This window comes from Pseudopodoces humilis, chromosome 23 (genome assembly GCF_049639895.1).
Source record: "Pseudopodoces humilis isolate 2021_Gansu_Grassland_sample_001 chromosome 23, ASM4963989v1, whole genome shotgun sequence".
Lineage (NCBI taxonomy): Eukaryota > Metazoa > Chordata > Aves > Passeriformes > Paridae > Pseudopodoces > Pseudopodoces humilis.
The window spans coordinates 3,571,758-3,598,147 of NC_142222.1; the positions used below are offsets into that span (position 1 = coordinate 3,571,758).

The following is a 26,390-nucleotide window of genomic DNA, read 5'->3' on the forward strand; positions in this document are numbered from 1 at the left end:
TTCCACCTAGCACCCAAGCTTGGTAACTCTGAAATAAATAATCGATGTCTGTCTCGAGTGTGCCATTACTGGCTTGCTGCATGCTGGGTAACAAATCCGATTTTTGCAGACAACAGTATCTTTTTTTTTTTTTTTCCCTTAATGAGTGGCAGATGAGTGAGGATAATGAATTGGAGCTGGGCACATAACACCCGTCAAGAGCTGCGTGCCATGAGCTGCACGTACCTGGGTTACACGAGGTTGCACAGAGCTCCCAGAATGACACGGAACTGTCCCAGCCCTGGGCTCAGAAGCATTTACCAGGGCACCGAGGGGAATTTGGAGACAGGGATGCTCCACAGGCACCTTGCTAAAATGGTGATCCAGTCTTACAGCACAAACCCATAAGAAAAAGCTGCAGATTCCCAACCCGCTGTGTGAGGGCTGCTATTGCTCCAGCACTTCCACAGCATTTATTTCCACACATTAACAGATGTTCATTAACACACACCACTGTGAGGCTGGTATGGGGAAGTGAGTGAATAACCTCTGCATTTTCTAATGAGAGAATTAAGAGCTCAGGTAACTCTTCCTGGAGAGCCCGAGGCAGCTGAGTCAGGGGCAGAGCCTGGAAGGGAGCCCTGAGCCCGGCTCGACGCTGCAGCACCCACGCACACACTCCAGGAATATGTTTCACTGCCCGGGGCAAACAACAATCCAATCTTCAACAGGTCTCTTACTGGTGTTCTGCAGAGCCTCGTGTATTCCTGGGCACTGGGACTGCACAGAAAACACATTTACAGTTACAAATGATCCACCAGTATCATCAAAGGAGCTACTTAAATGTACCCCCAAAACTTGCCAGGGCCAAAGTGTGACCTCTGCATCACCTAATCGTGCTCTGGATGACACAGCTCTGGATGACACAGCTCTGGATGACCCTTTGTGTCAATATTCTAGGTTGCTCTTCCTTTTAGGGAAAAAAAAAACCTCCTTTCTTGCCCTGAAATATTGTATTCTCTAGTAAAACCTTGCTACTCACAATAAGATGTTGTGTGGATTTCTCTTCTTTGCTATGATGACATGTTCCTTGTCACACAAATGGACCCTGCAGACACAACTCTGAAAAGCAGTGCCTTGACACCAGAACTGCCTTTCACATGTTCATCCAGCTATCCCTACATCCAAACATAAAAGTTTCATTTAAGAAAATAGAAAGGAAAATTGTTAGGTCTAGCTAAAAATCTTAACACTCACAAATTTCAGTTTAAATCAGTGGCTGAGTCTCATTTCTGCAGGAATAGGCTGGTTGCAGTTCTCTGATCCTCACTGGTGAGAGCAGCTGTGGGAGCTCTCCTTCAAGCCTCAGTCTCTTGGCACCAATCCTGCAAAGCCCTCACCTCTCTCCCCCACGGGTCAAACCTCTGCCTGTAAATGTTTTATCCTGCAATATTATAACAGTGCCTTTCCCAAGGCAAATGATAACCCAGCCTTGCCAGTCCATTGTGTGGCTACTTAGAAGAAGAGACATGCTGAGTATTTGGCTTATGAAACAGAAATACAGGAAGAAAATATTTATAACAATGCTACTGTTTAAATAATGGAGACCATAATTTATTACAGATGTGACCCTTCTCCAAAATGAAGGGTTGAAATCTTGTTGATGCAATGTAATGACAAGAAGTAGAATGCACTTAATGAAGAATTCAACCAACTTCAATTCTGAATTGCCCCCTTTTATCGCCTGCCATATTGTACCCCAAAATAGGAACAAAATTTGTTTTTTCAAGCATTGTTTGTCAGACTTTTCAGTGCTCAGACTTAAAAACTGATTGATAGGAAAGCATCCGTCCTTCAACCTAAAAGAGACTGAGCACTTCTACATTTAACTAAACTCAGTTAATTATTAACAATTAAAGATGAGAAAATGGCATGGAACTCAGACGAGATTTGTTATGCTTACAGTCACATATAAAGAATGTGGAATGTATGTGCATGGAGGAGAGGATGTGTAATGAATTCTTTCAGTGCAAATGGAAATTGCAGAGAAACAGACTGCAACACTGAAATGAGAAACCCTGAAATTACTGTACAAGGAGTCTACAGGTACAATGAAATTGAGTTAATATGTGACTGGTTAGAAGAGGGGGCATGACATGGCATGGAACTGTAATAAAAATGTTTTCATTTAATGCTTCACTTGGCACAGAAGGATCAGATAACAAAATATTCACCCCAAATCCCACTTCAGTTACTAAAAAGGTATTTTGGTTTCCTGCACTGTAGTAAAAATACCTTTTTTTTTATTTTAACCAAAATGGATGTCCAGCAAAGAGTTCATGTCCCTTCTTCCTGATGCAATAAAACTGAAATTATAAAACACCACCCACATTTGTTAATCTAGTGCACATTAGGAGAAAGGTGAATATGTGACAAATTAAAACATTCACTTCCTAATTGCTTCATCAAGTTCTGTTTTCTCCTTATTAAAAAGCTGGTGTTGCATCATCTGAACAGCATTTCCTTCAGAAAAAATTATCTAAAGTCTTCAAAATTGGCTTCAGTATCTCCACCAAGAGCAACACTAAAACTCTATGGGCAAACAAGTAAAATGCATTGGACTTCTTTGAGGTACTGAGTATCTTTTACACTCTTTTACTCATTTTATGAAAATACCTAAATGTGTTTAACCATTTGCCAGCATCACTTACCTGCTAACAGCACATCTTGTTCTATTCACAGCTGCTGTGTGTTGGGAACTCTGCATTGCTGCCACTCTGTTGGTGGGGCTGGGTTCTTTCAAACAAAATTCCTGCTTAGTAGTGGGGGTTATGTTAAATGTGCTCCCAACCTAGCAAGTGTCCTTTAAGGAATTGATTCTTTTTAATAGTTTGCTCTAATCTGAAGTACCACACCCACCACCTTCTAATTCAAGTTTACACTGGAACTGAAAAACTTTGACATTTCATATATACTGATTGAACTAGGGCCAAGGGGAATAAAACCATTAAGGTTTCACGTGAAGTCAGAGAAGAAAGACTTCTTTGGTAATATAATTACAGAGCACAGAGCTCATAAGAGGAAATGAACTACAGGGATTTATTTGATTAGACTTTTTTTTTTTTTTCCTTTTTCCTTTTAATGATAGCAAGGGCTCTCCTTCCCCCATCCCTTCCAGTCTAACAGTAGATGTTAAGTAAATTCTTGGCAGGCAGGAACTGAGACTGTTATAGAGGGATGTTTCAATGGGACACTGTTATGGGATGGAGTGTGTCCAGTTCAGTTTTGAGTATCTCATCCACCTTGGTTGTTGCTGCTGAGGAGCCCTGAACAACACTCCAGTTGAATGAAGAGTTTGTTCAAGGAGCTGAGATTGTGTCCCACCACATCACCTTTCCAGCATCAGAACAAAGCTGGAGCAGGGATCTGTGAGCCACTGCATGGGCTGTGCAACACTCAAGGGCAGTGACCAGAGTTTACTTTGCTGTCTTGATAATGTTGTGGTTGACCTGGGTTGACCAGATCAGTGTGACTTAATCATCCTAAGAAGGAAACAACAGCAACAAGTGGCAGAGCTAATTACTGTAGGTTCCCTCCCTGAGTGGACTTCCTCAAGCTCACGTTCACAACCTTTGGCCTGTCTAAGCATTCAAACAATTCTGATTGTGCACCTCCTTGGGACAACTACTCCAGCACTTCCGAGGCACTCTGCACCATGGATCTGTATCTATCAGTAACAACACACTCCCTGGGATCTCAGCAAGCAGCAAGTTATAAACGCCTATTTACACTGTGTCAATATCGAGGATTTCACTGACAGACTGCTAGTTACAATGTAAAGTGCATGTTTTACCTACTCAGTGTTTTTTAAACCCTGTTTTTCTCTCTCTCTGTACAGTAATGCAGCTGTGGAGATTATCTGGGAGACTAAAACAAATGATGCCCTGATATAATCATAACAGAGCTGGAGGAAAGGCAATCTCAGCAAAAATCCTGACAGCAGAATCTGCTTCTGTTTAAGTCTGACCTGTTCTCCCTGCAGAAGCTGCATGACAGTGTGTTTTGCAAAAGATTTGTATTTATATGCTTGGCTGTCAGCTCTAAATGTTGCTCCTTGTCTGTATAATTATTACATAGAATGCTCACTGGAGATGTTCTCTAAATTGAAATAAACAGAATCAATACAGACTTGAGTTAACTGCACTGTCACACCACATGAATAAAACACGCTGATGGATTCTCTTGGCTAGTGTTCAACAGGGATTTGGTCATTGCTACTGCTATGCAAAGTGCATGTTAAATGGTGTGCCAGCAGTTGAAAAATGCCATTTCTGTCTAAATTTTATCTACTCTTGTTACCAGTAACTCCTAGGATTCCTCAAATAGAAGGAGTTGCATATTTATCTCTGCCACACAGTACAAAGGAAGAAAAAAGAAACATTTTAGAAAATACCTAGGTACAATGGTTAACACTGGATAGGGATCTAGGGGATAGATATTACATAATAAAAAATTACTCAACATAATTTTACAACTTTAAATCCTCTGCATTTCTTGTATGTATTTTCCAACATCAAACCATCTTTTTTTTTCATGCTGCCTGATGAACTACTACAGTAACACCGACTCCTGCACCTTCACTTGGTTTTGCAGTTTGTGTATCCTTTAGAATGTCTCACAAAATGACAGCCAAACCCCTGAAGGTGGTCACTTCCTTCATTATCCCAAGCAGACAAAGGTTGTTTCAGTTCACTGGAAGGCACTAAAGCATGTACAGGTCTCATCTGATTATGGAGAGCCTGTAATGCCCTGAGGCCACTGAGACTGTCAACACAGCTGTCCCTGTGTGCTGAGACAAACGTCATGCCGGGCAATCTCTGAGTCTAAATGGAAACACAACTTCTGAAATGGATTAGGGGTAAAGACAAGGACTGTAAATAGGCCAGGAAGCCAGGGAAGTTTATTAGGTATTACTAAAGGAGATTCTATTGAGCTGTTAGGAAGTACCTTGACCTTGGTGCTGTTCTGCAAGTCTGAGTATTCTGAAGTATTTTTCTCTGGTGACCTGTTGCTAACATAAAAATTAACATTTTCTGAGCATGTCTCAGACACACACAAGACCACACAGAACATGTATAAAGCTCACAAGGAAGGGAGGTGCAGAGATCTGCACTCTAATGGCATAATTAGCTCTTGTGAGATAAGCAGTCTTGCTGCATCAGCACTGAGCAGCTCCCACCCTCACCCATCCCACACCCTCACCCATCCCACCCTCACCTGTTGCAGTATTGTTACAGTACAGCTGGTCTGGACTGGACAAAGTCAATCCAGCCATAACACAAATCTAATTTAGCTAGCCTAATCCATGTCTGAACCACTGCACACCACTGGCCAGGACGCTGTGCAGGGAAAGAAATATCAGCCAATGGTTTTCTAGCCCGGGAAATTTGAATTGAGTATTTAAGTGAGTTCTGAATAATAAATGAGGCTGTTTTGTCTGATGAGCACTGGAGCACATGTGGATCTTTGTCTCCCACCCACGACTGGCACAATACAAGTGGTGACCCCGTGTGTGAAGACACAGCCCTACCTGTGAGTAGAGCAGGGGGAAAGACAGGCATGGAGCTTAAAAAGCCTGTCCAAGACAGCGAAAAGCTGGGAAAAAACAGGAAAAATAGCCTGGGGTACAGCGAAAAGCTGGGAAAAAAAAAAAACCCAGGCAGGAATAGCCTGAGATACAGCAAAAAGCTGGGATAAAGACAGAGGTGAGTAGAGCCCAAATCTACAGTGAAAAGCTGAATTAAGAGGCAGAAAAACCGTCCAAAAATTTACAGTGAGGAAAGCTGTCTGCAACAAAAAATCGCTGAAAATCCAGAATAGTTTCTGGACTTACCCATACGCATAGGAGAAAATACTCATCAGGGCTATGGGAGGCTGGATATCCACTCAACCACCTCCACTTCTGAAGGTGTGGTCGCTATTTTTACAAGAAATGGGATTAGAATATGACAAAAAAAAATTATTAGCTTTAATAACGTGGGCAAAGAACCACGGTTTAGACACAGCTAAAGAGGCGGCTTTTGATACAAATATATGGGAATGAACCGGACATTCTATTCTTAAAGCAGTCTCAAAGGGAGATGAAGATGTGTTGAAAGTTTTAAAATCTTGGGGATTTATTTTTAACATAACGAAACAGATAAAAGCTGAGCTGAAGAGCGGGAACAGAGCCCTGGAGAGGACAGAGAGAGCTTGGAACACCTTTCCAAGCCCCCGTGGGGAGCGGCACCACCAAACAGCTGCCCCGCACGGTAGGGCTGCTCTAAATGCACCCCTCTCACCAGAGCTGATTTCTAGAGTGCTGTTTTCTACAACTCCGTCAAGCCAGAGAGCCTGGGGAGGAGGCTGTACCCCACCGGGCACAGAAACCGCAGCATGCGATGCCCAGAGAAATGTCCCAACCCTGCTATGTGTCTGGACCCCGCCGAGCAGCGGAGCAGAGAGACCCGGGCGGGTCCCGGGTTGTGCCGCCACCGCCGCAGCCGAAAGGAACACTGCGGGCGGCGGAGCCGCGGCGGTGCCCAGCACGTGCTGCAGCGTGATTCCAGAATACCCAGCGGCCAACCCGAGCTGCGGTGCCACGAGGAGCCGCCATGGTGAGCGGGAAAATGCCGCCACTTCAGCGGCAGAACCTGCGGCCATGGCTCAGCCCAGGGCCGGCCCTCAGCCACCGGAGCAGGTCACGCCCCTCGGCACCATGGAAACGCCCGGACCGCCCCTGCCCGGAGCTGATTGGCTCATCCCAGAAGCCACGCCCATGGCCCAGCCTCTGTTGGCCACGCCCCCTCCCTCAGCTGCGGGGGCGGGGCCCGAGGTGACGTCATGTGAAATGCCCATATCCAAACCCGGAAGTGCCCCAGAGGCAGAGAGCAGCATGCCAGCCCCAGACCCCAGCCCCGGGACAACACCCAGCGCACACAGCTACAACCAGAGCATTCACAGTGTTCACAAACACCCACACAGCACAAAGAAACACAACATCTTCACAGAGACAACCAGAGCCTTCACCAGACAACAGCTCCAGCACCACTCCTGTCAAACACCATCCCAACACGTGTGAGCTTCAGACTACAAACCCTGGTGAAAAATGCAAACTTGTCTACTTGAACTCTCAGGTATTCGAACTTAAAACAAAACCTGATTTATATATATGCACAAGAGCTTCTAATCTGTATTACAGTGTTTATTGTCATTGTTAATTTTCATCCTACAAGAATTATTAGTCAGAGGGTACCACAGTGGTCCCTCAAAAAAGAAAAACTGGATACCAACTCACAATTAATACCTTTATTTAACTTCCTAAAAGGTGATCCAAAATTAACTTGCCCTAGAAAATTAACCCCAGAGGCAAAAGCTGCTCTCAAAACAGTGGGGCAAGCTATCACAGACAAATCCACTGAATATACCCAGAGGTGTCACTGTATTTGTTCTTGTAAATCTGCACCCTACAGCAATAAGGCAGTGGAACACTCATTGGCCTGACCCTATACACATCCTAGAGTGGATGTTTTTACCATATCAACCAAAAAAGACAGCACCACAGCCAGACATGCTAGCACAAACAAAAGCATCACACAATCTCTTCCATCAAAGTTTTCAAACCCTACAATTGCAATTCCACCTGACAAACACAGAAACTCGTAATATTGTTAACACCTGTGCTGACTGCCAGGGCCACACTGCACCACTGCAAATGGGGATAAACCCTTCTGGACTGTGTGCCTTACAAATCTGGCAAACTGATGTCACACACATCCCTGAATTCAGACATTTAAAATATGTACATTTATCCATAGATACCTTTTCACCAGCTATGTGGGCTACAGTGCACACAGGAGAAAAGGGTCAGATGCCATTGCACACTGGCAGTCAGCCTTTGCTGTTTTGGCCATCCCTCATACCATCAAAATAACATTTGAAATGGGATAAAAATAAGGGAAAACAGCTCTGTAAAACAGGACTCAAAGAATTGGAAGGAGCATTCCCAACCTTGGGCCTTGTCCCTGTCAGTTCAGCTGCTCTAAGAGCCAGGGAGTGTTGGTGACACAACAGTGACAGTGCCACACAGAAAATGGGCCAAGCCAGCAAAATTCCTATCTACTTCCTGCAGCCCACTCATTTTAAGTAAGTGATTTACTTCTTTCTAAAACAACTCTCTCTCTAAGGATAGAATTTAATTTCTCCAGTTTATTGTATTAACAGGGATGGAGTTCTTCTCACTAAATGAACTTTTAGTCATGGTTTGTGCAATTTTGAGTTGAGATGGAAGCTGGAGCTCCAAATCATAGGAGCATTTTATAATTGTTTCCAAACAACTGGGTAAATTATATCAGAATTTATAGAAATAATTGAAAAGCTTATCAAAACACAGTATTAAAAACTAACACATGCAGTAAACAAAGATAATATTAACTGTAGTTAGGGAGATAAAACAGTTGGGTTTGGATCACACATGCTGTCGAGGCATCTAAAAAATTAGTAGAACAGACTTTCACATCTATTTTTATTCAGACCACAAGATGAAAAAGGATTTCCTCCTTCAGTTTTGAATGAGCTTCTCAGCTCTGAATTACTGAGTGTCTGATAAGACAACTCAAAAGGAGTCTCTCACTCTAAAATAGTCTAGTGCTAAGTGAGAGGACTCCATCCATTCTGTGGCTTTACTTTCTCTTAAACAGTGGCAGGAAAAAGCACAGTGCCTGCCCCTTTAATTTCATGTAAGTTACCATGTTAAGAATATATGAATCTTAGTTCTTGGTACAGATGGTCATAAATGCATATTAAATCACAGTGTTTTATTTTAAACCATTTAATTTAACATAATAAAATATTAATAATTGCCATAAATTTTGATCTATGCTGCTCCAGTAGCTTTTGGTTTAACAGGGGAAAATCAGGCTACTTAATTCTTGTGACTGATTGTTGTTAGTGTCATAGGCTTTTAAAGCCAGCAGGACCACTATGGTCATTATTCTCATACAAAATGCATGTAACAGTTCAACAGACCCCACCCACCAAATCTCTTCCTGGTGTTGGTCCTCCTCTCTGACCATAAAATCTTCTCATGGATAAAGCACATAGCTCAAGGATTTTTAACATCCATTATTAGGCCTGTTTTCCACTTCCTTCATCATTCTGGTGGCAGTTTCCCAAGTATTTTACACCAAGATACTGAACTAGAACAAGATACTCTCAAACAACACCTGAAGAGGATCCTTTCTGTCTGATATTCAGCTGATACTGTCAGGTCTATCTGTCTAATATTCAAAAACTGGGAAATAAACATGCACAGGTGAAGTGACATAGTGCAGCATTCCTTGAGCTGGGCTTGGCATAAAACAAAGGACTCTTGGCTCTCATTTGCATGCTCAGATTCCTGAATAGAGTGCCTCAAGCAAATGAGTGTGTGATAATCCTGTGTAAGGATCCCTCCAACCCATTCAGCTGTTCACAGGCAGAGGGAGAAGAGGAAAGAGTACAAAGGTGCAGCCTCAGTAAACCGGGCTGGTCCTACTGCTGATCCTTTAATGGTACAATAAAGAACTGAGACCCCTGTGCTTGTCCCCAGGTTCTGCTGAGAGGGTGAAAAGCGCCTTTGGTGATCTCCTTCCCACTGAGCTGAGCATGAGGACTCACTCAGTGAGTTCAGTGTTTGCCCTTGAACTGGTGTGAGCTGCATTTGGCACTCTGCCTTTAGATCAATATATAACCCAGGAGTAATCTTATCTGGCAGGAACAGGGGGTTTGGGGGGAGGGGGAGAAACACAGCCTCAGAGGTGAGGAGAGCAACTCTTCTAAATGTTAATGGGTTAAGAATAGAAAGGTCAAATGCCTGCCTTATCAGAAGGCCCCATGTGCAAACAGGCACCGAACTCAGCAATCAGAGCACCAGCTGGGTATAAATGTCAGAAGTTAGTTACTGTAGCTGTAAACACCAAAAGCAGGATGGTGCAACTGGGAAACCTCCTAAGACACTTCTGGTTTATATAGATCACTGGGAAAGTCCAACTGCCAAGCCTGGCTAGAAATTACTTCAGTCTTAGAGCTGCTTTAGAAGCAGAGAGCACCTGTGAGCTGTGTGATGGCCCCACTGTGAGCCAATGTAGGAAGGGGGTGTTGAGCATCTTCTGTATCCAAACATCTTGTGCTGGCTCCAGATTGCTCTTGCCAGAACTCACGCATTCTCCTGGAATAAGGATGTATGAGGATGGAGACAGAAAGTCCTTCCTTACCTCCCTGCAGGTACAGAGGGCTAAGCAGCAGCCAGTGCATGAAGACTGAGAACAACAAGTGGATTGGGGTGGAGTAAGAGATGAAGCAGCACAGTAAAATTGTATCTCCCTTAAATACTAACACATTTTGAGCCCAGTTCTAATTAATATTCTTATTGGCATCTAGGGAAAGAGGCCAGAAGTTGTATTACAGTGGGCAGTAATCTTCTTGCAGACACAAGCAATCAACTTACAGGAATGATGAAGAGTACAAAAACACCCTGGTGTGAGAGTTACTGTGGGGGGCCTTTGCCAGCCACCAGTGCTTACAGCCTGGCACTTTTTGCTTGCAATAAGTTGTCAATAAAATTAATCAGCTGATTCCCATTCTCTGAAAAGACTGGCAGTGAGCAGCCATGTTACTAATACTGCTGTTCCCTCTCTCCTGGTACTGGGATTGCCCCAGGAGAACATTACCTGAGTTTGAGAAACAGATACAGGATACCTGGCACAGCTCCCTGCTTTCTGCAGAACAAAGAGCACCGTTCTTGTCACCCTGCTCCCAGCTGTAAACAGCTATCATTTAATTACCACGTCAAACATGAAGAAGGAATAGTAACTACAAATCCAGCAAGGCTAAATATATTTTATCCCACAAAAGGGATAAACAGGATCTGTGTTCATAGCTCAGAGATCGTATTCTAACCATTGAATAGTTACTTTAATTGGTAAAGATAGGGTTACATTTAAAAACAAAAAAAAGGAATGCATCCATTTGAAGCCATGCTCTCTGAAAGATGATTTTTTGATGTTTGGACCACAAAGTGACACTCTGCAGTTAACTGGCCGGGCCTCCAGCCCCAGCCATAGGGGAGAACACCATAACCTACTTAAATCTGCAGGCTGCATCCTCTCTGCAGCAGAGCTCCCAGACTGGCACAAATGGCTCATTCCCTTCACCAGCATTACTTGGCATCTGTTTATCCCCCAGTCTCCTGCCAGCATCTGCTCCTTCGCTGACACACATGAGCTGCTCCTCTGCATTACCCCCCTTGTTTGCAGTCTGGGAACTCGAGTTCATCCATTTGAAAGAGCACAAATATTCAGCAGCATGCGTTTCACACACATGGCATCTCTGAGCTCTATTAACAGTTCTGTTCAACCCTGAAGGTACTGGATTTTCAGTGACAGCTCCAGCATGTTAACGACTTGGGATGTTTTCTGAATTCATATATGGAAGAACAAGCTTTTACAAAAATACAAGATTTTACCTTTTTCTATTCACAGCAAGAATGACCAAACTTATTTATCCTAAGAGTCACATCCTGAAGGCTTCAAATGGCTGCCAGCCTCAAGAGATATAATATACATTCTGGAGAGCTACTGCAGGGGAAAGAGAGGTTTTTCATGTTTCATTTGTTGAGCTGAGAGCTCAATTGAACTTAGTTCAATTTAGGAAACACAACCCAAGTCTTCCAGTAGCACAATGACATTTCCCAAGTTGCTGCAAATTTGAATGAAATAATTTGCCAACTCTGAATGAAGCTGTGGAGATTCTGCCACAACTCCTCCGTTTCATTATGCAGGAGGCAATTTTGAGAATGCTGCCTCAGCTCTGCTGTTTATTGTGAGGACGTGTCTGCCTGCTACAAGTCCTATCACTGCCTCTCATTCTGACACACGCTGGCGTTTTCTTGGCTCTCAGTCACAGCAGGGGAAGAGCACAAGGGTATTGCAGAAACACCTCCTTTCTTCATCCCTCTTTAACATGTTCACATTTTCAAGATGATTCTGTGAGCACATTTCTTGCAGCTGAAACTGTTTTATAGAGATTCAAAATTGGACAATTAAAACGTATAGCCTACCACAGCATTAAATGCAATCCAGGAGAGACCATATGCAATTTTCTGACCTCTGTTATTTCTATGCTGTCATCATTCTGAGGCATTTGATATGCTGCTCTTTGGTTTAAACCCAAAAATGGCATCTGAATTTTTACCATAATAAACTTTCTCAACAGACTTTGCATTCTCATTATTCTATCCATGCAAGCCACAATGATTTTTTTTTTCCTCCTTAAATGCCCAATCTGCAGGCAATGGTTGTGAAACTCCATTATTTCCAGGAACTGCTGGCAAACCTATTGCTGTCTGCTCTTCCCAGTATTGCCTGTATTTTCCTTGTTCAGCCTTACAAGCCAAACTTGGTTTGCAAAAATGTCTGGGTTTCTTGATGCCAGAACTGAATTAAGAGTAGAACGGGACAGAATTAGATGGTTTTATTATGCTCAAAAGCCATTAACCCACATTAAAGTCTGTAAAACAACAAAGCATAAAACTGGAAATAGATGCTCAGCCTTAAATCCTATTATACTCAGAAATTTTCCAAGGCATTACCAAACTTTTTGGTAACACCTTTTTAAGATCCACCTTAAATCTTTTTAAGCTCCACCACCTTCATCTGATCCTTACAATCAAAACAATGTGGAATACTTTTTAAAGTTATAACTACTTGGATTCTCATCATTCAGTAAAGTCAAAATAATCAGTAAAGAAAGGCAGCCTGAATTGTCCAATATAGATGTGTCTGCCACAGTTTGGTCTCCAACAGGCAGAGGTAAAGAACAGAGAGGTATTCTCAGTTGCCTGGGAAGAGAATATACAACAGAAGATACAGCCAAGAAACCTGGGAGATGTGACGAAGATTCTAGGTTATTCAAATATTTCATCAGTCATGATGATCCAAAGTTTCAATGGAAAACTTCCCTCCTAAAGGTTATCTGCAGGACCACACAGTGATCTCAGCCACACACAGCAGGATCTTCACAAAAAAAGCAAGAAAATGACTCCAAATTTACACTGGTGGGACCAAGATCAGAATCTGACCAGACCTAAACAAAAACCGAACAATGTCACGTGCTGTAGCAAAAATCAGCGGCCAATGGGGTGTAAAAGCAATGGAGACCTCTGGGATTCCAATGCACTTCAGTGACTGAAAATATTCCAGTGCTATTGTTCTTCCTCTCCAAAACATCTTGCACCTCATCCCGTGTTCCTGAGCACTCCTGACAGAAAGCTCTGAAAATATAACTGACAAACTCACAATGGCCTGAGCTTCTTCAGCTGAGTTTTGCCTTTCATTCCATTTGGGAAAACTGTAATGTGTGGAGCAGTGTCTGAGGCTGCATCCTGGGAAGAGGAAAGCAACCATCCACTGTGTCAGCCGAGTTCATTCCTAAATGCAAACCACATTGGGCTGTTGAGCACGATAATAAAAACCTGCTGACCTAGTTTCCTGCAGAACAAAATCCTCTGTCTCCCCTTCTCCTGTGCCAAACCTAAATCAGATCTCAAAATTAACCCTTTGACTAGCAAGGAAAACTCTAATAATGATTCTCAACACTCATACAGAATCTTACACCATGAGAATGGAGAAACAGCAACTGCTCCATCCCCACAGCTCTGCAAAAAGGGAGCGTTACTGCAGGATGAAAGTAAGACCCAGAGAAGGTCAGAGACCTTAGCAGACTTCAGCAGAGAAGTCTCTTCCTTCCAAAGGATTTTGAAGCTCCGTGCTCCAACTCCTTTGTTTGTAAAATTTCTTCTATACAAATATAAAACCTTCATTCATGATGTGGCAAAAAAACAACAGCACAGCTCAGCTTTTTTAAAACCTGCATCAAACCACTCAAGAAAGGACCATTGTTCCTCCCAAATTTTGCAATTTCAACTTGCAAGTCTTTTTCTGGAAGATGAGAGCTGATTGTGTTTGCTCCAAGTGTCTGGCAAAAGCGTTCCCATGCAATGGCTTCACTTCCTCAGTGATGCAATGTTTCATTTGAAGGGATGCCTGGGGGAGCTTCAAAATGCAACCAGAATGCAAAAATAACGGGGCACGTCACAACAAACTCAGCCAAGAAAATACAAATGGGAATTCTTTGGCTGTAGGATGCTTCCAAAGGCAGCTCTGGATCATGCTGCTTTTGCAGAGCAGAACCCACTGCAGTCAGGCAGGAGCAGTTGGGGAGCCACAGATTCCAGACTGCTGAGAGCACCTTTGCTGGCTCACACTGACACTGGCAGCTGGAGGAGTTTTCAGTCATTTGTCAAAGGAGTTTTTATTAACAGAAGAGTGGAGATTAAAAACTGCTATAGAGCTTTACAAATGGGTATTTTACAATGAGGTGACCAATGTGCAACCTACAAGTGGAATTGCTGACTGCAGCCAGAGCTTTCAGTTGCTGTAAGAAAGATCCTGCACTGAATAATTTAATCACTTGTTTCTCCTGTATGAACTGAGAGAGCTTTGCCTACATCCAGACAGCACCCAGGACCTGGAACAACTCCAGAGTTTCCTACAACAGCGTTTGAAAAGAGAAGGAAAGGGAAGTGACAACTACAAGGCATGTCAGCAATGCCACTTCACCTGAGAAGAGGTCTCTGTCACTTTGTCAGTCTCTGCAGGGAAGCTGTTAAGGCTTACACAGCAAAGACAACACTTAATACACTGTACCCTCCAGGGAGTTTGAAGTGAAGAACAAAAAACCCGGATTAGGGAACACTACAAAGGTTGTTGGAACTATATCTGCTCTCAGGATGCTGCATCTTCACAGGTGAACTCCACTAAAGCTTCTGCTCCACCTTGGAAACCAGGAAGACAAAAGTCTGAGTTCCCAGACTTACAACTAACATTGGTCAGGGTTAGAAACATGATGATGGAAAAAGAGCATCTTATTCATCATATCTGCCCCCTGAGGGGTTAGGAGTTGTATATGCTTTTTTTATTGACACAAGCTTTAACTTCTATTGTCTTGCAGAAGAAGAGAAGGCTGAACTCAGTTCTGGCTCACACATCATCTGCAATTCCAGCCAAATCCCAGCCACACAATTTTTATTACTGGGAGGATGTCAGAGGCAAAAGATACAGCTGGAAACTCACATCCCAGACTGAGCTTTGCTGTGCTGGCAGGGAGACAAACCAGTTCTTGATTTGTATGTAAACAGAGCCAATCTGAACTGGAAGGTCATTAAGAGAAAACACATTTTACACAACACCCATTGTACAGTTCTCTTTCCAACTTTCCCCATACCAACTTTTTTTTTTTTTTTTTCCAAACAAGACTTTGTTTTCTCTTGTTGACTGTTTCAGTGACAATTCCTGGGTGTGCTGAAGTCAATGGCCAAGCCCCACTAGAACTCATGGAACTGAAATCCTTTAGATTGGATCCCAAAGAGGAGTTTGCCGAAGGGAGACTGCAAACCCCCTCCTCTGCTTTCCAGTACAGTAATTACCTGCAGAAAATGCAAGTCCATTGCAGATGCAAATAATAATGTTTCCAAAGCATGTCACAGCCTCAGATCTTACAGATTTACTTTAACTGAGGTACTCATATTTTCTACTGTAGCTACAGTGAGAATAAGATTATGAGAAACCACAAAGAAACAGCACAGTTCTTGTGATCAAGGCATTAACGCCCAATCCATTATTGTGAGAAGGCTTTTAAGAGCATTCCCAGCAGAAACAGGAATATATTTTCCCTGAGTAAGCTTGGAGGAAAGCAGAGACTCAAAAGCTCAAGCAGAATCCCTGCTAGATTTTTTTCTGTTTGTTCCTCCTTTTTGATAAACTTGCTATGATTATTCGATATAATTGGTACTCTTTAAGGGTAGGAGTTAAGCATTTCTCTGAAAAAAGACCTGTGTCCGCCTGTAACTGACAACTGCAGGTTCAAATGAGGGACCAACAGAGATTTGCTGGGCTATCAAAGCAGGGAACCCTCTGAAGCAAAAGGAAAGTGCCTGTCTTTCTCCATTAGTTCCTCAGGGTCAGTGTTGGCAAAACACACTGAATTGTTTTACGTGTCACCAGCAAAATAAAGAGGTTGTTGTAGTTTGCTATGCTTAAAAGGGGACTCCTGGGTATAACTCCTGGAAATAGCTTTAATCTAAAGACTCTATCTTTCTATAGCTTCCTGGAACCACGAAGAAAGTTGACTCAAAATGTTTTAACAGGAAATCAGCAAACCCAAAGATACTTCCTTCTGCTTGGACACAAGTGTTCTAGTGACAGAATGGCTCCCAGCCAGGAAATCTGTGTTCCCAGGAGACAGTAAAGCTGGGACAAGAACCATCTGCAAATCCAGGATGGCTCCTTGAAGCTTTCATTGCTCTGAATATGATGCTTGTCTTTAATGTATGTGGAGGACTTTCAAAAATCATTCATGAAAGAATAGTAAAAGGCAGTTCTGAATGAACTAAGAATGAACAAAAGAAAAAAATCCTTGTAATAGATTTTCCTGTTCTCCCACATGTTCCTATCTTCAGCCCCAGACTCCTGAAACGCAGCCATTATGCACAGCTTTATTTCTTTTCTTACCATAAGCTTAGCAGTGATGACGGTTTTTAAGTCAAATCAAACTTTCATCAGCTTCAGGGAATGGCTGGGATCCCTCTTCTCATCTTACATGTTTTGAGATCAGTATTTCATAGTTTTTATTCTGCTAAAATCATCTTGAGAATTCCAAGTATAAGTTTCAGCGCAGAGTATTTTGATTTGATTTCCATAAACCACTTTGTCCTGTAGCTGTACTCCTTCGTTTCCCCCTGCATTTATTCTGAGCCCTTAGCTTCACTGGCCAGGCTCTTCCCCTCAATCAATCCCTGCTGTGACTTCCCTGATGTGCTGTGACAGGTCTCTGTTGACATCTGAGGGAGAATTCCTGCGTGTTTCCAAAGATACCGTTGCTCATTGCCCTGCTGAGGGCATCCAGGGGACGTGGCCCTCTGGTACTGAAAGGATCTTTTTCCCCTTCCCCATTGATGGACAGCATGGAAGTTCCTTTTGCTGGAAAGCTGAGGAATGACCTGGTTCATGGCAGTCCCAGGGAAAAAAAAAAGGCAGATTTCCTTATTGGCAAAAATATCTAACTTAGGACAAAACAGCTAAACCTAACTTGGTGCAATGCAAGGCTTTGTTTCAGACAGCAGCTTTCCTGGTGGGCTGTGAGAGAGCTCAACCCCCAGAAGAATTTCCTCTTAAATTATTGCATAGAGCAACACTTATAAAAGCAGATGCCTGAAGGCAGCCTTTGATATAATTCTTTTTATAAAGTGTTCTGAGATCCTAAAATGCCAGCAGGAACTGCCACATGGGACAGCATTTTGAAAAAAATATCTATTTAGAAATGTAAATAAAAATAGGTGGCCAAATCTTTTATTGTCTCCTCATAAAGAAAACAATTTTCATTTCCAGAATTACACTAAACAGAAAGGAAATTTGGCTACAGACTGATGAATATCAAGATCCCCACGTGACTGACAAAGTACCTTCTTGTCATGATGAAGCTTGTTAGTGTTCAGGATGATTTTGAGTGGTTTTGGCTGATTCAGGGGACGTAGGTTGATTTCCCTGCAATATAAACTGAGCATGTGATCAATTCACATGTCAGATTTCTGGTCCCACAGATGTCGTTCTTAATTACAGAAAATTCTGATAAAAAAAAAGGCCTTTACAGCATTGCTGGGATAAGGAAGATGAAGAAAATCCCATCACCCACTCCTGAAATACGCAGCTCATCCAGAATAAAGCATGGCAGCAATTTTAATCAGCACACAGATCAGCTTTTTAGAATTAGCAATAAAATAAAATGTCAAACTATGATACCACAGGGAACTTAGGAAGACAAAATGTAACTCATTACCACAATTACCCCTGCAGAATTAAAACTATTAACTACTGATCCCAAAATATGAAACATTGGAACAGGAAAGAAGAAATATTAGGGAACAATATCACTTTTGTGATAGAAACACATAATAAGTAAGATAAACACATTTTTTAGAATCCCACAGCTCTGTGCACTCAGCACCCACATTCCCATCAATAAACTCAAGGACAGCAAATCCAAACTGGATCAATGGTACAGACTTAATGACTGTGCTTCTAAATTCTAATAATAAGGCTCAGATTTCCAGTGATATATTTTGTTCTCTGAAGAGTCTGAGTGCTTCTGTATCTTTGTGATCACCACAACCAGACACACACTATTTACTTAAGGATATATTTTTCCCATGACCCTACAGACTCATTTCTCTGTCATGGAGAGGTCATGGGAGGAAGTTCATTAGAAGTTAAGTATGAAGAAGTGCAATAAAGCCTATTTATCTTATAGGAGGAAAAAAAAGAGTCCAACAGCACAGAATTATTACCTAAAAAATGTAAAAAAGATTTTGAGCCTCTCTGCAGCCTCATAAAAATAGATTGTGATGGTGCATGGGCAGATGTCCTCTCTCCTGTGCAGTGTCTTTTGGACTTCAGTGAAATAATAATAAAAATAAAAAAGCAAAGGGAGTGCAATTTCCATGGAGACTTGGAAAGAGATGTAACATTGTTTGCTGTAAGCATCCGATTGTGAATGGAAAATTCTCCAGTTTACACAGATCTCAGCTATTATTTTCTTTGCAGCGCAAACTTGGGCCAAATATTTTCTGTCATATTAAAAATGCAAATAGTCAGTTTTACTTTCTGTCCAGAACAACTGTGTAGAAAAGCTTCAGAATCTGCAGTAAAACATCTGATATTTATCTTTCCACGAACCCAAAACACACATTAGAAAAAAAAGAATAATTTGGGCTTCCTTTTGTCTGCTTCTCTTCAGAAAGTGAAGGTAGCTCAGAAATCTCCTGTTTATGTGCAGTGTTTCAGACTAATAGACAGCCTGCATTGGCAGATGTGCCCACCATAAATGGGAGCTTAATTCATAGGAAATTCTACTGTTGAAGCACATAAAATGATAAAAATATACCCAAAGCACAGAATTTACATTAACATTTATATAATTAATGAAGAGACTTTTATCTTTCAGAACTCACTCTCATGCTACTCCTCCCTTACCCAGCAGCAGGAATAATTGTGACAGTCCAGAAGTTAACTTTGAACATCACAAGCACAAGTTCTGAGTTGGGCTGCTCCAAGTGTTAAGCCTTGTGTGGGAATAGTAACAAAAGTGGACTGTGGACTTTTCTCCCCTAAATGCAGCTGGTTGGTGCAGTGTGGGAGCTGTGGTAATGACATGGCAACTCAGGGGACACCTCCACAAATCTGGTGCCTGACCTGTACTAGTCAAAAGTTGGAAGAGTCCAGAGCTCAAATCTAAATTAGTCTGGAACATGTGTGCATGCCCAGACATTCCTGCCCTTCCCACTCCTGGACATGTCCAATACAGCAAAGAACTTTTCTGCAGGAAATTTGTAGTGATCTCAGATCTCTGGGGCTGAAATGTGGGTACAGTTTGGGGCCGTATTTGTGCACATTTGAGTTGTCTTTAAGTGAGATAACAAACACAATGATAATATCAAACACAGTTCCTGAAGGACCCAGGCACAGAAGCTGTGTGATGAGACTGTTATAGATATATATTATTGGCTTTTCGCAAATATTGAAATGAATTTTATATGTATAAGGTTAGAAAACTTTGTTGTATTAATATAGTTCCTTCTATTTCTGTTATTGAGAAAACTTAGAAATAGTGGTATAAAATATATTAGGCTGTAGAATGTTATTAAAGCAAAAACTATTTTTGTTTATATAACCCAGAGACTGAAAAAGATAGCCAGAAAATCCCCCTGCATTTTTAGATTATCTTATCCAGATGAAGACAGCACTTCTCCAAGTCCTCCAAAGGAGGAATTTATTACACCTCTGTTATCAGGGAGTATGAAACCCAGCAGCACCAAAAAGATTGATCTGTTGGGAAGTGGTGCAAGTTAAAAACTAAACAAAGAAACATCTAAAACTTAAAAGGAATGTTTGAATTATGTATGAGAATTTATGAATATGTAGTAGAGTTCTGTTTTTAAGGGACAATCCTTTGTTAGTAAGGTGTGCCCTCAGCTGAATGCAGAGACACCTGGCCGTATTTTGTACATTTTACTTTATTTCTATCTCGTAATTGTCTTTCTATTAAACTTTTTAAATTTTATATAAAAAATATGTGAACCTCGTTTTTCACAAGACTGAACTGATCCTGCTGGGAATCCTGGATATACTTGAGAGAGGCTTTGTCTAAGGCAAGGCACTGCTTAAGGATTTGGCCTTTAGCACACAGATTTCACCATAGGCTGACTGAAGCTTTCTCTTCACACGTTCACACACAGTCCCAAATGTCATGTTGATTTTATACCTACCTGCCCAGTGAGATGATAGAGCAAGTCAATCACCTGGCTTTGCAAATCTATTTCCCCTTTTACATCTTGCAAATTCTACTCACTCACTTGTAGATCACACAAAGAAAGAGGAAGCAGCATGACTCAGCTCCACACTACAATGGCTGGAGCGGATCCAGACCTTGCAATCCTTTGGGCTTTCCTTACCAAAACACAAAGCTAATGTAAAGCATGCAGTGTTTGTGTAAGCAATGGGAGATGGGCAGCAGGCCAGCAGCTCTCCCAGAGCAATGTGCTTCTTCTTTACATTGATATCAAACTATCTTCTGAAGAGTTCAACAAGGAACAAAAGAGCCAAAGGGCTCTGATCTTAAAATGCTAAGGAGAAACAGTCTCCTGAGCTGTATTCTGTAGGTATGAATTTACATTGAAATCTAGTGGTAAATAGTGAATTACTTTAACAAGTTCCACATAATGCCATACCAGCAAATATTTTTGTATAAACTGTAAATTACATAAGTCTTAAGAGACACAGGAAAACTATTGACCTTAGGGAATCCAAGAACTTCAATTAAGTTTCAAGAACCGTGAATCTTGGTGTTTTGTCTAAACCACTGGAAAACAGTTATCTAAAAATCAGCTACACTAAAAATTCAGTGTGGTCTAGAAATCAATCCTGATCCTCTACCAGTTTGCTAACACCTGATCCACATCTGTTTTTCATAAAGAGCATGCACACGGTGAGTTATGGTACAGTGAATAATACACTGTAAACACACTTAACTTCGCTATGTAAACAAGCTGGGAGCAAAAGTCACCAAGAACTTCACTTCATTTACCCCCTGAATGCACAGCAAAGTTGAAGGATTTGACAGTTATCTCATAGCAATCTCACTCAGAGATAAAGACCTCAAATCTAAACCTGTTTCTTGGAACAATGACGTACATTCCAGCCCAGCTCTGGGCAATGGGATGGCTCTGTCATTTCAGGCACTGCCTTCCCGGGGGTGGTGAGGGGGAATCACGGATCAGGACAGAAATGTGTGCAATAATAATAAAGTAAGAAAGATGCATCAGCCAAGAGGTTTCTCTGAAATGGCCCTCACCTTCCAAAGACTGACTTACATCAAGCAGCTTCCTGGGTAGTATGTGTGGGGTGACTGAGCAGCATCAGAACTTGCATCACTCAACAACCAACCTCACATTGCTTTAGAGAATAAAAGGCCAAGTGGCTTCAGGGCTCGTTAACATCAAAAGATGGTTCATTGAGCAGACTTTATGCCTAGCAAAGCTAAGCAGCTTTTTCCTTATTCCTCCCCAGAACGTTTTGGGCATTGTTCATATGCTTGTACTACAAAACTTGCAGTTACTCAAAGCCAGTTCATGAGAAGTGAATGGAAACATCTCTTTTCATTCCAAAGGAAAAACAACTTCTATGCTATTTTCCTCAGCAAGCTGAAAACTTGGAGAGAAACCTAAAGCTAAAAAAAGCAAAGAACTGAAAAAGATTCATATTCTGGACTGTGGTTTCTGTTGCCTTAGCTCAAGGGAAAATATGGTCATGGGAAAAGGGCCTGCCTGGAGCCAGATTTTTTCCAATTCTGACTCTTCTAGCTGGAGTGGTTTTAAATCAATATGTTGCTATTATTTCTTCATAAACAGAAATATTCTTTATGGGCTGTGTGATAGCTGTTTACAAGTGAAACAACCACTTGTATCGTGTTTCCTAGCAATCAGTGTCTCATTCAGATCTTATACACAGACAGTGATTGGGCAATTTGAGAGGCTTTAACAACATTACTTCCAAGTTTCACTGATTCAAAGTGTTAAATCACCCTCCCAGAAGAGAGTTCCTGCACAGAGAAGTGTCAGCTTTGTCACCCACCTCTGCAGCTACACACAGCTAAAGAAAACCACCAATCACACCTTAGAAAAACAAATCTTGCACGGCTTAATTTTGAAGAATCTTACTGCCATGTTATTGTGGACCGTCTTCAGTACTGCAGTTCACTTTTCTCTTTATCCAGGACTAAAGCAGACTGTAAATACAATACAGTTCCACACTAACTCTGCAAAAACCACCTACAGACAAACCTGCCCCATGCAATTCAGAGAATTTCTGTATGTCTAACACTGCAACAAGTTGTTATACAACACAATGTGATCATTCTGCCCAGATACACCGTGCCAGATCCCAGCAAGTGTGGTTATCATTATTCTAAATGCTGTATGAACAGAGCTTCACCTAGGAATTGTGATCCCCGTAATGAAAATAATTGTCTTTTGCATTTATTAGATTTATGAGAAGAATTAACAAAAATATCTAATATTGTCTTTCTTGAGACTCCTCAAGGCTTTTTAGAATGACACAATCAGCTCTCCTGAATGTTGAAGTGAACTTCAACCCCCTTTTAAACTGCAGTGGAATTCTACTGGAAAGGAAAACCAGTTACCTGTGATCAATGACTGTGACATCAGAAGCAGGAATCCCCAGGACACAACAACTCTGTTCCAGCTCTTTCTTACGAATCTCTCCTTGACTGTAATAATTTCCTGAAAAGAGCAAACACAGCAACACCATCTAACTCAGTTTAGGTTGACATCAAGGGGTCCAAACAGTTCAGTATCTTCTTCCTTCTTCCATTCACAGAGAAAATTATGGCAGAAATGACATGGCAAGATTGCAAAAACTTAGAGAGGCAAAAGAAGATAGTAAACCTAATCAAGATAAAGACAGTTGGGAAAAGTTGTAAAAGAGATCAACAACTTACAGGGAAATGGGATTCATTATCTTAAAACATTGCCTCCTTCTTCACTGAATTATTTTCTTCTCACCTTGCCCTGACATTCCCTTATTTTTCCTTGCCATCAACCATGCAGAGTCCCTGCCAGAGCTGTGATGCCCCTTTCAGAACATTGCTCTATGCAGGGCAATACTTGCAACTCAATTTTAACTTTGAAGCAATAAAATGAAAAAAATACAGTTGAGTATTAATGTGTGATTCAAGTCTGTAGTCAGCTGTCTTGAATTACACTAGAATGTTTTATTGTTGTGGGTGTGAGTCATCTAAATCTAGCTTTTCTCTGGAACAGTGTCACAATCTGAGCCATCACTAGTGAGCTTTGTAAAATTTTCAAAGAAGGAAAGAGTAACTAGAAAAAAAAAGCCTCTTCCCACAGCCTGTGACTGAATGACTTTGGGAGACTGACAGTGACTGTGGGATGAAACTTGGATTGCAAGTTCCAGCTCCAGCAGAATGAACTGAAGTGTGCAGTTTGTCTGGAATGACTGAGTGAGTACAAGAGGGTTCATTTCAGACTGATTTTTACCAGGCCATTACCAACACAGTGCTGGAAGGTAACAGCTTTTTCTGCAGTGCAGTGTCACAGCAGACTGCAGATGATCCTTCATCCAAACAGTCCCACTGCTCTCAAAAAACCTGACTTCTGCTGAGCTCAAAGAAACAGCTCCACAGCTGCAGAAATGTGTCAGGACATCAGAAATATGTCAATGCTCACAAGAAAAAATGGGCAGCTGTTGAGAGCAAAACCAGCTGAATAGCTGATGCTGCTGGACCTCATCCATGAAGCACTAATAATATAGAGCCAGCTACTACAGAGAGCAAAGCACATTTAGACTGAGTTATTAATTCAATCTAAGATTATTCAGTGTGTCAAAGACTGATTTCCTTTTCCCAGTGCTGTAATTCTAACTCATTTCTAAGTCAAATTGATTGATAACTGAAAACTACAAGTACACTGGTTTTTAAGTAATGATTTTGTCTCAGTGTTAACAATTTGCAGTGTCTTTGATCAACTCACTTATCATCATCAATCACTCAAACAATGAGAGGATGAACCATATGAATCACCCACAAGACTAATCAGAGGCTTTTAAAGTAAAAATCTCTTAGCTCATAAAGGTGCTCTCCCCTACATTTCCCTACAAGTGAGAAAGTACCTAGAAGGAAACATCAAACACACTGAATGTGTCATGCCACTGGATCAGAAGTAAAGAAGAAAGAAAATTAAAAAAAATAAACAGAAATACAACACTTTTTTTGGAAGTTCTCTATCAGTAGCAGTGTATTAGTCCCCAAAACTGAAATGGCAGAGTTGCACTTCAGCATTCTCCCCACGGCTGTGGAGAAGCCAAACGGGATGCACAGACCTCTGTCCCTCAGCAGAGACAACAAAAGCTCTGCACTAAATCTTGAATAGGAGGTGCAGAGCCATCAGTGAAGCCACCAAACCACTGGACTTCAATAGTTTAATCCCTGTCTTCTCACCTGGACAGTCTGGCAGGAGAGAAAGTTTTGGAAATGACAGAAACGTTGGCAATGAACTCACTGGAGCTGCCAAAGGCACAGGGGGCTCTTTCCCAAAGCTAAGCAGCTCTCAGTGTAAGAATTCTGGTACTGCAATATGGTCTGAATGATCAACTCAAATGAGGTTGTTTTACATGCACAGAAACCTGAACAAAGGAATAACTGCCCAGGTGTCAGTTCTGCAGAACAACCTGCAGCTTTAGCAGATCACGAGAAGAACACAAAAGTGTCATGTGCCCTGAAAAGTTCTTGTTCTGGGCAAACAGTGCAGCCTGTAAGAATCTTTCCACTCTAGTCAGCCCCAGCAAGGCCTCAGCAGCAGTGCTGCTCACAGTTTGTCATCACTGCCCTTCCAAAAATTACATTAACCAATGGAAGAGTCCAAAGGAGAGTGATAAGAATAATTATAGATTTAGAAAACATGATCCATGAGGGAAGATTGCAAGTAATCACGTTGTTTAGTCCAGAGAAGATAAGGCAGAAGAGGCAGGTAACAGTCCTAAAATATGTAAGAGGATGTTACAAAGGGATACTCTGATTTCCATTTTCCCATCAAGCACAAAAAAAAAAAAAACCAAACAAGCTTAAATTACACCAGCGACTCAGGAAAAAGTGATTCGAGGAAAAGCTAAAGCAGCACTGACACAGACCCCACAGGCTGAGGAACCTCCCCAGACATTCTGGAGAACAAACATTTGTCTGCAGCAAATGAAGACACATCGATGCTGCCTCCAGGTCAACTGATGGACAGCACGGCCTCGCATTCCCTTCTGGGCTATTGTTCCATGATCGGATTGCAATGCAAGTGCTATTTTTAGATGTGTTACAGTGAATGAATGTATAGCGACATCCAAACAAGTCTTCTGCAAGACGACAGAATTACAAGGAGATGCCAAAAGGCCGTGCTGAAGAGCACCTTTGACAGCCCACAACACCGCCATGCAATTTTTAAGCGCCTCAGTGTTGCAACTTTCGATTTGATCACGTTCCCCTCTGTCCCGTCACGAGAGGGGAGGCGAGGGACGGGGAAGGGCGGGCGATGGCCGGCACCGTGCCTCAGTTTCCCCACAGTCGGGGGCCTTCCACCCCGCGAGGCCACACACGTGGGGAGCCATCACGGCGGCCTTCCCGTGCCACGGGGGGGGGAGGGAGGGAGGGGTGCGTGGGTGGTCCCCGCTCACCTGCGGAGCAGCAGAGCACGGCGGGGGCGGCCCCGGCGCTGCGCAAGCCGAGCAGGGCGGGGGCGAAGAACATGCCCTCGTCATCGGGGTGCGCCGTCCCCAGCAGCGCGCGCCCGCCCCGCGCGCACCCGCGGGACCCCGCGCGGCCCCGGCGCAGGCGGCGCGCGCCCCCGAGCAGCAGCAGCAGCAGCAGCAGCAGCAGCAGCAGATGGGGCCGCGCGGGCGCCCCCGGCGTCCCCAGGCACCACGGGCCCGCTGCCATGGCGACCGCCCCGCGCCACCGCACCGCCAGGAAACGCCAGCCTCGGCACGAAGGTTCCGCCGAACAAAAGGGTCCCCGGGCCCACCCCCCCCCCCCGACGGCCCTCTCGTCCCCGCCTCGGGGCGGGGCCGCTTGCCCGCTGCCGCGGAAACGGGGCCCGGCCTGTGCCTCTCCCGGAGAGACGGGGCCAGGCCGTGCTACTCTGG

At 42.7% G+C, this 26,390-nt stretch overlaps 1 protein-coding gene across 1 annotated transcript in view; it reads right to left on the reverse strand.

Moving 5' to 3' along the window:
- The window catches only part of PIGL (phosphatidylinositol glycan anchor biosynthesis class L), a 54,386-nt gene extending 28,202 nt beyond the window's left edge, over positions 1 to 26,184 (reverse strand). Inside the window, exons 1-2 of the mRNA XM_005525933.3 lie at positions 25,923 to 26,184; positions 22,867 to 22,966 (exon numbers count right to left, since the gene is read on the reverse strand). Of these exons, the coding sequence (XP_005525990.2) occupies positions 22,867 to 22,966; positions 25,923 to 26,184 (362 nt within the window). The remainder of the gene's footprint in view (positions 1 to 22,866; positions 22,967 to 25,922) is intronic.
- Between the last annotated feature and the right edge of the window lie 206 nt (positions 26,185 to 26,390).